Source organism: Pseudorasbora parva, chromosome 20 (genome assembly GCF_024679245.1).
Source record: "Pseudorasbora parva isolate DD20220531a chromosome 20, ASM2467924v1, whole genome shotgun sequence".
In the NCBI taxonomy this organism is placed as follows: Eukaryota; Metazoa; Chordata; class Actinopteri; order Cypriniformes; family Gobionidae; genus Pseudorasbora; species Pseudorasbora parva.
The window spans coordinates 42,863,660-42,876,663 of NC_090191.1; the positions used below are offsets into that span (position 1 = coordinate 42,863,660).

General features: G+C 41.0%; 2 protein-coding genes across 2 annotated transcripts in view; both read left to right on the forward strand.

Moving 5' to 3' along the window:
* agbl5 (AGBL carboxypeptidase 5) overlaps window positions 1-13,004 on the forward strand; it is a 114,276-nt gene that overhangs the window by 50,543 nt on the left and 50,729 nt on the right. The gene's annotated exons all lie outside the window — the stretch shown is intronic.
* On the forward strand, window positions 383-9,251 carry si:ch211-51e12.7 (uncharacterized protein LOC336335 homolog). Its single transcript, XM_067427200.1, has 6 exons — window positions 383-578; window positions 2,208-2,311; window positions 4,369-4,524; window positions 5,291-5,434; window positions 6,846-6,959; window positions 8,941-9,251. The coding sequence occupies exons 2-6, from the start codon at window positions 2,208-2,210 to the stop codon at window positions 9,029-9,031; spliced, it is 609 nt and encodes a 202-aa protein (XP_067283301.1). The 5' UTR covers window positions 383-578; the 3' UTR covers window positions 9,032-9,251.

The following is a 13,004-nucleotide window of genomic DNA, read 5'->3' on the forward strand; positions in this document are numbered from 1 at the left end:
TTTTATTAAAAAACGAAAAATATATTAAATCAATTTACAGGTAACTTAATATATAACAAGGTCTTAGACACGCACACAAAAATAAATAAATTAATTAATAAAGCAGGGTTTCAAAGAATAAATAAGGTCAGTCTAAATACAAAAAACAAAAACATATCAAGGTTATCACGTGGCGAAAAATAATATATTTATTTTTAGTTTTTGACATGGGTTTTAGGCATAGCAAATGTTATTAAAGACTACAAACAGGAGAGATTTCATGAAAAAAAACTACATTAGCAATAAATGCCGTTTACGCACAGCAGCGACTATCATGACGTAGTTGTTACGAGGGGAGCACTGGCCAATCACAGCTCGTCTATGTTCGGGGCAGGCGGGGCCTCGCGGCACAATGACGCTCTGACAAAGAGAAGACTCCGCGTTCGATGTGACGGTGCGGCGCGGGCCGCCATTTCAAAGCCGAATAAACGCGCGAGGTTTCACGATTTAACAGACGGATGCTTGTTTTTTAAGAGCGTAGTGTACATCGCTTTATATTTTTAAGGCTCGTTGCTTTGAAGAGCTCTCAATCTCATAAGGTAAGTCACGGAAGAAGCGCCATGCGCGCGAAATCGAGCGTTTGTGTGCTTTTAATGTCGGTGAGGTGAGCCTTTAAATCCCACATTCGCGTCATTAATTCTACTGAATAACCTCAGATGCTCTGGTCCATTAAATATGTGTTAACTCATTGTTTATTTGGGTCCTCGACTGTGATTACGGCGACAGAGATATTTTTAACCCTCCAATAAATCTCTGAATGTATGAAATCGATTGATTAATCGCTCTAAAACATCAAATCAATGTAACAAGTGTTATTTTTTGAGCCTAAACGCACTTTCATTAACAATACTCATTATGTACCATCATACACATCGAGTAAATACATTCAATTCCAAACACTAAAGAAATATTAACTTTTGAAAATGGACCAGAAATACTGATGATATCATCGTGCACTCGGGGGGGTGTGCTAATTATTGTCCAATAAATGCTCTGCAATAACATAAACCCTCCCTCCTACCAATATCAGTCTAATTAATTTATGAATATATGTGACCTTGGAATGCAAAAAACCAGTCATAAGGGTCAATGTTTATCTTGTTAGAATTGGACAATAATTGTCGGAGATGCAACTATTGCAGAATCCGGAATCGGAGGGTGCAAAAAAAAATCGAAATATTGAGATCAAACGCCTTTAAAGTTGTTCAAATTAAGTCCTCAGCAAGTGATATATGTACGGAAGGAATATCTTCATGGAACATGATCTTAATGACTTTTTTTTATAATTTGACCCATATAATGTATTGTTGGCTATTGCCACATATATATCCGTGAGACGTAGGACTGGTTTTGTGCACCAGGGTCACACATTTTATATGAATTCTCATGAGGTCTATAATGAGGCAATGACAGATATCTTTCATATTGAGAGCTTTCAAGTTTACATTCGCCAAATCCTCCCATCAGAACAGGGCTGTTCGGATTGGGCAATATTTTTTTTCGGAGATGCAACTATTGTAAAATCCGGAATCAGAGGGTGCAATAAAATCCAAATATTGAGATCAATCGCCTTTAAAGTTGTCCAAATAAAGTTCTTAGCAATGCATATTACACTAATAATAAGTGTTTGCTATATTTACGGTAGAAATATCTTCATGGAACATGATTTGCCATCATTTTTTTATAATTTTGTTTGGTTTTGAGCTCGAGTCAAACATTTGATAAGAAATTGCATGAGGTTGATTAATGAGTCATGAACCAATATCTTGCATATTGAGGGCGTTGAAGTTTCCATTCGGCTAAACCTCCATTTATACGTCAGAACGGAGTTAAATTCCTCTAGTTTCTTAGAGATGCCTCATTTTACAGTTGTCTGTGTGTGTGTTTGCACTATTAATACACGGCTTGTCTGCGTGCCCTGAAATCCCCACGACCCGGATCAGCTGCTTATATCCCAGCTGGCCGTTTGATGACGGAGACTCAGGCATGTTAAGCCCGAAATGTGGCGTCCATGTGCTTTCCCAGGCCGAAGGAAAGCCGTCTGACATTGGTGCTCGAATGTTTCCTAAGGTGAAGGTTTTAGGGCTGGTGTGAAGGTGAATGTCATGTGTTCATAAGTTCAGTAGCTGTTTTGTACACTTAAAAAAAAAAGCACCAATGTTTTCCAGATGGATGCAGAGGCGGAGCAGGTGGAGACGACGACGACGACGGAGGTGATGGAGGCCGCAGACACGCCCTCGCAGGAGGAGCCGGCATTGGACAACAAGTTCAGGTGAGGTCACATGACCAAAGCGACTGTTGTCATTGGTTATTCTCATCAATATTCATCTAGGGCTGCAACTACACACTTACAAATTATTTTTAAAAAGAAGTTACCTGGTTGCCTTTAATTTTAAATTCATTGAAATACATTTTTTTAGTTAATACAATGAACCTTTTTGAGAATCAACAACCTTTATTCAAATAATATTAAATATTTCAATTTTTAAAAATGACCACCATAGGATTCAAATCCATCTAAAAAAAAAAATTAAATGTGTTCAAAAGAGAACCAAGGACTCCACAAGCTGCTCCAGAGAGATCTCTAGTGCATTACACCCATAGCTGCATAATTTCTTAAATAATTCACAAAGACGGCACTAATCTACCTTCATGTTTTTGTGTGTGAAAGGCCTAGTCTCTATTTTAACCTGCAATAAAATAACCAAAAAAATGTTGTTTATAATTTTCAATGGCAAAAATAGACCATAATTATTGCATAAATGTAAAAAAAATACCATCAAATAATCTCAAAATACAAAATTAAAAAGAAAAAATATTATTGAAGAAAAATAAATAGCTGGGATGGAGGAAGTTTAATTTGTTCATGTGCTTCTCCTTCGGGCAAGTAAATCGGTCAGTACAGTAAAAATGTGCTGCTCCGGAAAAAAGTTAGATTTGTGTGTGTGTGTGTGTGTTGTAAATATAACTTATTCTGAAGCGATATTCTCACCAGTGTTGACATATTTAAAATCATATTTGTGATATTTTGCCTTTTATAAAGGGCATTTCCCCCTAATCTTATTAAATATCGACTCTGCTTCAGGTTTAATTTTATATTCTTAAATTTGATCAATACATTCAATTAAAATAAGGCACTATAAGGCTGTTACCAGTCAAATTAAATAATTTACACAAAAATTGCATCGTGATGGTGTTCAGAGAAAACGGCACATTTAGTCATGTGATGTTGTTTACCTGTATCGTATGTTATAAAGATAAAAACGCCACATGTTGAATGTTTACCGTGATTTCTCACCGTTTTGAGAAATGGGGCGATCTTTGGTCTCGTTGTATGATTATGATTCGATTATGATTTGTTCCCTGCCCGATCGTTAGGCCGAGGGCAAGGGGCGTTTCAGAACGTTATTTTTGTAGGAAATGTAACCGTTGTCGACTGATGCTGACGTTCTTTGACTGAATTGTTTGCTTTATTAATTGTATAGCTTCTTATCCCTTTTACTTTTATAAAAGCGCACACAAACTTACATTTAACAACTGGGTTGTGTTTTAAACGTGTGTGTGTTTTGCCTGACACTCTGTTTGTGTTTGTGTTTCACCTGACGCTGTGTGTTTGTGTCCGTTTTGCCTGACGTGCGCGCTCTGTGTGTGTGTTTCGCCTGACACTCTGTGTGTGTGTGTGTGTGTGTGTGTGTTTCACCTGACGCTCTGTGTGTTTGTGTGTGTGTTTCACCTTACGCTCTGTGTGTGTGTGTGTGTGTGTGTGTTTCACCTTACGCTGTGTGTGTGTTTCGCCTGACGTGCGCGCTCTGTGTGTGTGTATGTGTGTGTGTTTCACCTGACGCTGTGTGTTTGTGTCCGTTTTGCCTGACGTGCGCTCTCTGTGTGTGTGTATGTGTGTGTGTTTCACCTGACGCTGTGTGTTTGTGTCCGTTTTGCCTGACGTGCGCGCTCTGTGTGTGTTTCGCCTGACGCTCTGTGTGTGTGTGTGTGTGTGTGTTTCACCTGACGCTCTGTGTGTGTGTGTGTGTGTGTGTGTTTTGCCTGACGTGCGCTCTCTGTGTATGTGTGTGTGTTTCGCCTGGCGCTCTGAGACGCCACTCATTTATGATGGAAGGAAACCGAGCCACTTACATTTTTATTACTGATATTTTGCACCAATTTCACAGGAAGTGACGATGTTGATCTCTTGAACACATCCCGCTTTATTCGCAGATGTTTTATGCGATTATTCCAATTTTTGCCCACAGGTGTAATTTGCACCACTGTTGTCTTTCCAGAGAATGAGTCTCATGTTTGTGTCTGAGCTTCAGTTCTGGTCGTTTGCAGGGGTCGAGGAATGAAGTTTCGCGGCAGAGGTGGCCGGATGGGCCGCGGGGTTCGAGGCGGGCGTGGGATGATGATGATGATGAAAGGCTTCAGACCGCCGGGTCACATGAGAGGCAGAGGTCGTGACGGGTTCGCCAATGGATTTGGACCCATGAGGTCCGGCGCAAGTGTTATCAGTCTCTCTTATATCTCCTATTATTATTTTAAAGCGATACTCCACCGTTTCATATTAAACTGTTATTCCCTTAACTAAGACGAGTTGATACACTCCTCTCTCGTCTCAGTGTGTGCTCTTAAAGGGTTAGTTCAGCCAAAAATGAAATGTCTGTCATTAACTCCTCCCCCTAATGTCGCTTTTGCGAATTGATTGATTCATGATTCGGATCGCGTGTCAAACGGCTGAAATCACGAGACATTGGCGATCCGAATCATGAATCGATTCGCTGATTCATAACCGTTTGACTCTTTATTTGTGGATTGAACACAAACGCGGAAGAGAAGCCAATGCTGAATAAAGTCGTAGTTTTTGTTATTTTTGGACCCAAATGTATTTTGGATGCTTCAAGAGACTCTAATTAACCCACTGATGTCTCATATGGACTACTGTGATGATGTTTTTATTCCCTTTCTGGACATGGACAGTATAGTGTGCATACACTTGCATACGCTCTCAGACTAAATATAAAATATCTTAAACTGTGTGTGAAGATGAACGGAGGTCTTACGGGTGTGGAGCGACATTAGGGAGACGAGTTAATGACAGACATTTCATTTTCTTTTAACCCTTTAAGAGCACACACTGAGACGAGAGAGGTGTGTATCAACTCGTCTTAGTTAAGGGAATAACAGTTTAATATGAAACGGTGGAGAATCGCTTTTATGAACCGGGTTATGAAAAAGCCCCTTTTCTCTGTGTTTTTAGGAGAGGCATGGGCAGGACGTGGCCGTATCCAGACATGCGTGGCCGTCGAGGTCGAGGCGGTCCGATGGGAATGAGTTTGGGTCCGCCGCCACCACCGCCTCCTCCACCCATGCACATGAGAGGTCCTCCACCACACATGCACAGGTGTCCGCACCACTCCAACAAACATAGTTTATTTTTATAGACTGCATGCAAATGTGCTTTTTTTTTTTGTATCCTGGGACGTCATTTCTTGATCGATCTTCACTTTGATGAGCTGAGATTTTTTTAGTTGATGCGTGAACAAAACGTAACATTATTTGTAGCGCCCGCCATCCAATAATAGCTTTGACCCTTCTTTATAAGAAATTGTGAATTTTATCACAAAACTTATTAAAAAACTATTAATATATTATAGCCCTAATAGTAACATATCAAATAGGGCTGAGATTTAAAAAAAAAAAAATATATATATATATATACACACCAATCAGGCATAACATGTTGAACTGGGAAGTAAATAACACTGCTGATCTCTTCATCACGGCTCCTGTTAGTGGGTGGGATATATTAGGCAGCAAGTGAACATTAGTCCTCAGAGTTGATGTGTGTGAAGCAGGAGAAATGGGCAAGCGTAAGGATTTGAGCGAGTTTGGCCAGATTGTGACGGCTAGACGACTGGGTCAGAGCATCTCCAAAACTGCAGCTCTTGTGGGCTGTTCCCGGTCTGCAGTGGTCAGTATCTATCAAAAGTGCTCCAAGGAAGGACCAGTGGAGAACCGGCCACAGGGTCATGGGCGGCCAAGGCTCATTGATGCACGTGGGGAGCGAAGGCTGGCCCGTGGGGTCCGATCAAACAGACGAGCTACTGGAGCTCAAACTGCTCCAGAAGTTAATGCTGGTTCTGATAGAAAGCTGTCAGAATACACAGAGCAGCTCAGTTTGAGGCGTATGGACCAGTCAGGGTGACCTCTGACCCCTGACCCCGCCGAAAGCACCAACAGTGGCACGTGAGCATCAGAACTGGACCACGGAGAAATGGAAGAAGGTGGCCTGGTCTGAGGAATCACGTGTTCTTCTACATCACGTGGATGGCCGGGTGTGTGTGTGTGTGTGTGGTTTACCTGGGGAACACATGGCCCCAGGATGCACTATGGGAAGAAGGCGAGCTGGTGGAGGCAGTGTGATGCTTTGGCCAATGTTCTGCTGGGAAACCTTGGGTCCTCCATCCATGTGGATGTTACTTTGACACGCTCCACCTACCTAAGCATTGCTGAGACCATGTTCAGCCTTTGATGGAAACGGTATTCTGGTGGCTGTGGCTCTTCCAGCAGGATAATGCTCCTGACACAAAGCACAAACGCTTCAGGAATGGTTTGAGGAGCACAACGACCAGTTTAACCAACACAATATTAGGATAATCATAATGTCGTGCCTGATCTGTGTATATAGAGCCACTATGCCAGCTTTGGCAACGAAGTGTTAATTTCATGTTTTGTACGTACGCCAACACAAACTTGCGCTACATTTGTAAGGAAAGAAATGTTGAGTGTAAAGGTTGTGTTTATCGTCACAGGCACGGCCCGCCGCCCCCCCCACCAGGGCATCCGGCCTTCAGAGGACGGCCCCCACATCCGAGAGGGCGGGGCTTGATGCCGCCAGGTCCGCCTCGCTTCTTCCACCCCAGAGGGTAAGACCGCACTCAGCCGCTTCTCACTTCCACAGACGCACACTAGGGCTGGGTATCGATTCAGAGGATTCGATTCACAAGCTTTCAAATCGATTCGATTCTCGATTCCACTCAAATGAATATCGAGTTAATACAAATACTGTATTTTCCGGACTCTAAGTCACTCTGGAGTATAAGGGTGCGTTCACACTTGTAGTTCAGTTAGTTTGGTTCGTTTGGTCCGGACCCAAAAACAAAAACAAAACATATAGTCCTGGTCCGCTTGGCGTTCACACGGGCATTTTTAACAGCGCACCTAAAGTTACCGAACCAAAGGCACAGGGAGACTCTCACAACCTGATTGGTCGGCTTATATGACGTAGGAGCTGCTTACCGAACATTCAAAACAACGCCGTGTGCCGGATTAAACGCCATCATTTTATGCGTGTTCATGGCATTATTTACCCGCTGAGAACTCATGAAGAGCTCATAAAATGTTCAAAACATTCAAAACAGCTCCAGGATTTCCTCCGTTGTGCAGAGAAGAGACGGCCGTCCTGTCGTCTGTGCCGACTGATGGGCAGCAGGTCCTCTGATGAGAAGAGCCAGGTTTGCTTTTTGTGCGTTTTTCTGGCATTTTCAAAACCTGCTTGAACCAAAATATTGACGAGGCTCTTCCTCGTTGCTCTACGTTTGCCCTCTAATGTTAACGTTACTCATTCTGGATACACCGATCTTTTCGCGTCGTCACATCAGCTGACTACGCGTCGCATCTTGTGACATCACGTCCTGTTTTTGGTTCGTTTACATGTCTTTGGTCCGTGTTGAGTTCATATATCAATCGAACCGCACCAGAGTTCGTCTGGAAGCGGACCGAGACCCGTCTCTTTAGCGCTCTCGGTCCGCTGGTTTGGTGCGCAGCAGGGTTCGGATGGCAGCGTTCACATGTGTTCAAATGAACCGCACTTAAAGAGCAATCGCACCAGGGTTTGTTTTAATCCAACCACACATGACAAGTGTGAACGCACCGCACCCTAAGTTGCATCAGTCAAAAAATGCGTCGTGAAGAGGAAAAAACATTAGGGCAGAAGCAGTGCGGAGAGCGCTCGCTGTGCATAATCGAGCAGAAATGTGCATAAAATGATCCGAACTTCCCACTACTAGTGTATAACCAATCGGAGAAGAGCCCTTCTAGCCAATCATAGACAAAAAAGGCAGTGCCTTCCCCTACCATCCTGGGGAGAAAAATATTGCGTACCGGAAGCCGCCATTTTAGCAATGAGTGAATGACGTCGATTCTTTGTAATGTTGCACAAGGCAAATAAGAGGGTGACATCTAGTGGAGAAGACTAGTAATTAGATTTATGTTAATCTTATATTTGATGTCAGCGGAAATAAATATGAAGAAAACGATTTGTGGACTTTGAGAATAGATTCTGAAACGACCAGATTTAAAAAAAGTTTTTTTGCCCAGCCCTAACGCACACGCGGAGAGCCTCTGCGGCGAGACCACCAGCACACACACTGTAAAAAAATATTGTTGATTTAACTTAAAAATGTAAGTCACCTGGTTGCCTTAATTTTTTAGTTATTGAAATCAAAAATGTGAGTTGATACAATGAAGGAAATTGGGTTTGTAAATAGAAACTAAAAATATTATTGTATCTAAACCACATAAATGTGATAAATCATGAAAATAGCACAATTTGGCTGCGTCGTCACAAATAAAACACACAATTACCCAATATGCTTACACAATCTTAATAATATTTGAATAAAGGTTGTCAATCCTCAAAAATGTTCATTGTATTAACTCAAATTTGTAATTTCAATGAACTCAATTTTAAGGCAACCAGGTATTTTTTTTACAGTGTAAGAAATAAAGTTGAGCTAGTGCATGAAACCCTGTTTTTCTTGAATTCTGTGTTACAAAATGACGAGTTTCGGCCCCTCTTGAGCACAGCAGGCCAATCCAAATGTGTGATTTTATCCTTTCATGCAGCTACCACAACGGATCGGCCCCTCCTCTGCCCCATCCGCCTCCAGGCAGGGGCCATCGATGGCCGGGGCCCCCTGGTGGCCGGAAGTTTTAACGCAGCTAAAATCTGTAGCGTTAATGGCCACCGCTCACTCATTTCTGTCCGAACAGACTCGCAGGTCCTTTTACTGTAACGAACACGCTACCTTTTTATTTGATTTCTTTTATACATGTTACTTAAAGGGTTAGTTCACCCTAAAAATTTAAATACTGTCAATAATTACTTACCCTCATGTCGCTGGCCAGCCGTCAGACCTCCGCTCATCTTCACACACAGATGAAGATATTAGTGTTGAAATCTGATGGCTCAGAAAGGCCTTCATTGACACCAATGTCATTTCCTCTCTCAAGACCCATAAAGGCACTAAAGACGTCGTTACAAAGCCCATCTCACTACAGCGGCTCTACAATCATTGATGAAGAGGCCAGAATAGAGTTAGTGCGGGAAAAACACTAAATAACGACTTATATAGTGATGGCCGATTTCAGAACAAAGCTTCGAACCGTTATGAGTCAGTGAATCGATTCATGATTCGGATCTCCAATGTCACGTGATTTCAGCAGTTTGACACGCGGTCTGAATCATGAATCGATTCATGACTCATAACGGTTCGACGCTTTGTTTTGAAATCGGCCATCACTATATAAGTCGTTATTTAGTGTTTTTCGCCTTATAATGTGTTCATTTCAAAACAAAGCTTCGAACCGTTATGAGTCAGTGAATCGACTCCTGATTCGGATTGCGAGTCAAACTGCTGAAATCACGTGAGTTTGAATCGATTCACTGACTCATAACGGTTCGAATCATGAATCGATTCACTGACTCAGAACGGTTCGAAGCTTTGTTCTGAAATCGGCCATCACTATATAAGTCGTTATTTAGTGTTTTCCCGCACTAACTCTATTCTGGCCTCTTCATCAATGATTGTAGAGCCGCTGTAGTGAGATGGGCTTTGTAACGACGTCTTTAGTGCCTTTATGGGTCTTGAGAGAGGAAATGACATTGGTGTCAATGAAGGCCTTTCTGAGCCATCGGATTTCAACACTAATATCTTCATCTGTGTGTGAAGATGAGCGGAGGACTGACGGCTGGCCAACCACAGGAGGAATTAATGACAGACTTTACACTTTGGGGTGAACTAAGCCTTTAATTTGAGGAAAATCCCGAAAACCATTTAAAAGCACTCTCACTCTGAGGAAGAGAAGGACACGACATATGTTCTGATTTAAACTAAGTGTGTTTTTACTCCTAAGTGTTGTGTAGTCAGCGTGGTGCTATTCCTGTGAGCCTTAAACAATCTTGTTCCTTTATGAAAACAAGTGAGTTTTTAGAGACCGAGAGCATGTCGTTGATATTTCTGTACTCCTTGGACGTCTCAAAACATGGCATTTACCAAGCAGATCTTCATGTGTAGTGCTCATGAACTAATACTGATTTAATATCATAAATGTGCAGCTACTTTAGAGTCAAGTTGAGAATATTGCTGTTGAAAAAGTATTCATGTTTCTTTCTTTGGTTGAATGATTTTGTTCAAATCACAAATATGACAGTAGAGTAGCGCTACAATTTATAACTTCTTTAAACCAATATTTCCTTGCTTTTCTATTATAAGCCCGAGTATTTGATTCAAAATAGCAAAACTTAAAAATAATAAAAAAGCCTCTCCTCTGTGTTGAGTTTTTGAAGTGTTATTATGGCACATTCACGTATTGTAACTGATAGTCATGTGGATTTGTGAATGTAAATTGATCAGATAACAACTTAGTTTTGACAAACAAAACAATAAAGTTAAGATAAAATGACCTCTCTTTTTTTATTTATTGTCCATTTGAACTAAAAAAGCTGAATGTCCATTATTTTTTTTATGTAAGTACTGCTCATTTCTCAAGCCAAATGGACAAATATACATGAGCACTGAAATATGATGGAAATGACTGGTTATATTATGAATACTGCATAATAAAGCACATAGAAGACTGTTCTATTACTGAGTAAAGTTACGCTTTAAATGCACTGAATTAAAGTTGCACAGGCCGGATGTCCAAGGATGTGTGCATGAAATAAATGTACTTATTTAACAGTTCAGATGCATAAAACAAGGGCACTTGTCATCATCGCAGGCCACGCTGTAGAGCACGAGAGTGATTTTAACACTAAATAGTCAAAAGTTTGGAGACGCTCATTTCTCATGTGTTAAAGTTAACAGTAAAGTGATTCAAAACTGGAACACATGGAAGTAAACGGGGATGGAAAGCTCTGGACGGTCATCAAGACTCCATCTTGGGATGCTTTTATACGCTATTAAAGGAGGAGCGAGTAAGATCTATGGTCTACAAAAATCCTGTTTTAATGGGAGTTAACACTTTGGAAGACTTTTTTTACAACGTTAAACTGAATTTAGATCTATAAAATAGATTAATTGCATGACAAACAAGAATCGTTTGAAGAATTTAAAGGGACAGTTCACCACAAAACTCTGTCCTTTACTCTCCTCGAGTTGTGAGTTTCTTTGTTCTGTTGAACACAAAAGAAGATATTTGGAAGAATCTGTAACCATCCATAGTACCCCCCCCCCCCCCCCCCCCGTACTATGGAAGTCAATGGGGACCAATAACATTCATCAAAATATCTCATTACCCAAGTTTTGTTATCGACAAAGTAAAAAAAGATAGTGAAATTTCCTGTCTCCAGCCTGTTTCCATCCATTTCTTTTACTGATAAAATGGTGTGCGTAAGATGTCATCCCTAAAAAAAGCACATTGTCTCAAGTTTTGTTAGTAAAAATAGCCCTCGAGTCGTTTCCATACGTAATTTTGCATATATTGCAAATTATTTTGTATCTTTCACGTCCCAAATACAAAGTTTTTGATTGGCAAGATTCGATAAGAATCTCTTCTGCTCATCAAGGCTGCATTTATTTGATTAAAAATACAGAAAAAAAACGATAGCATTGTGAAATATTATTAAAATGTAGAATAAATGATTTCGATGTGAATATATTTTAAAATGTAATTTATTTCTTTGAATTTTCAGCATCATGATCCTTCAGAAATCATTCTGATATTAAACATTTATGATTATTATTAGTAGTTGTGCTCTTAGTACACCCAAAAAACACTTAATACTATCTCTTTAAGAGCAGATGCGTTGAGATCAGATGTGTATAAATCCAAACTTTTGACTTTGTGACGGCATTAACATGAGCTGCAGAACATTATTCGGATTAATCCGTTTTATTGCACCGCTATCATCAAAAAATGAACACGATCTGTAAGTGCGCAGCTCGAGGGCTAACACCAGGTGACGTGTGTAGCACTTTGTTTCCTGCACACTGTGTGATTTTAATGTTTTTTTGTTTTGTTTTATTTAATAAAAATAAAAAAATCCTTTGCGACTGTTGCTTGTCAGACTGTACGAACATGACCGCCGCTGTAAGCCATGTCCCGCTGTAAGATCTCAGTTGTTATTAATGTCAGACTGTACGAACATGATCGCCGCTGTAAGCCATGTCCCGCTGTAAGATCTCAGTTGTTATTAATGTCAGACTGTACGAACATGATCGCCGCTGTAAGCCATGTCCCGCTGTAAGATCTCAGTTGTTATTAATGTCAGACTGTACGATGGTGAATGCGCGCTAAAAACGAACGCACGCAAGAAAACTCGTCCGGAGTTTTATATCATCAATGAATGCCGCGTTCGGTGACAGTGAGCTGAAATGCTGGCTACAAAGAAGTCTCTAGCTCTCGTTTTGGTCATAAGCCCTATTCGCACAGGATTAGTTTTATCTGCGGATCTCTGGTGATGTGTAATAATTGCAGAGAGTGTCTGTGATCTTAATCCCGTGCGAATCGGCCATGTCTGTCATTTGTAAAGTAAAAATTCCCCCGCAAATGACCGGCCATATTTCGCTGAACGCCGAGGTCCTGTGATCGTAGTCCCGTGCGACTCGGCATCTGTGATTTGGCCAGGATTAGGCGGACCGGATATCATTTTTGCAAGGTTTCTTTCACATTTCTATCTTTATCTT

Bases quoted from the DNA above. Each gene is read 5' to 3' on its own strand.
- si:ch211-51e12.7 (XM_067427200.1), top strand. From the start codon at position 2,208: ATGGATGCAGAGGCGGAGCAGGTGGAGACGACGACGACGACGGAGGTG. The intron at 2,312-4,368 runs GTGAGGTCACAT...GGTCGTTTGCAG, and splicing joins GCATTGGACAACAAGTTCAG to GGGTCGAGGAATGAAGTTTC. The intron at 6,960-8,940 runs GTAAGACCGCAC...CCTTTCATGCAG, and splicing joins CGCTTCTTCCACCCCAGAGG to CTACCACAACGGATCGGCCC.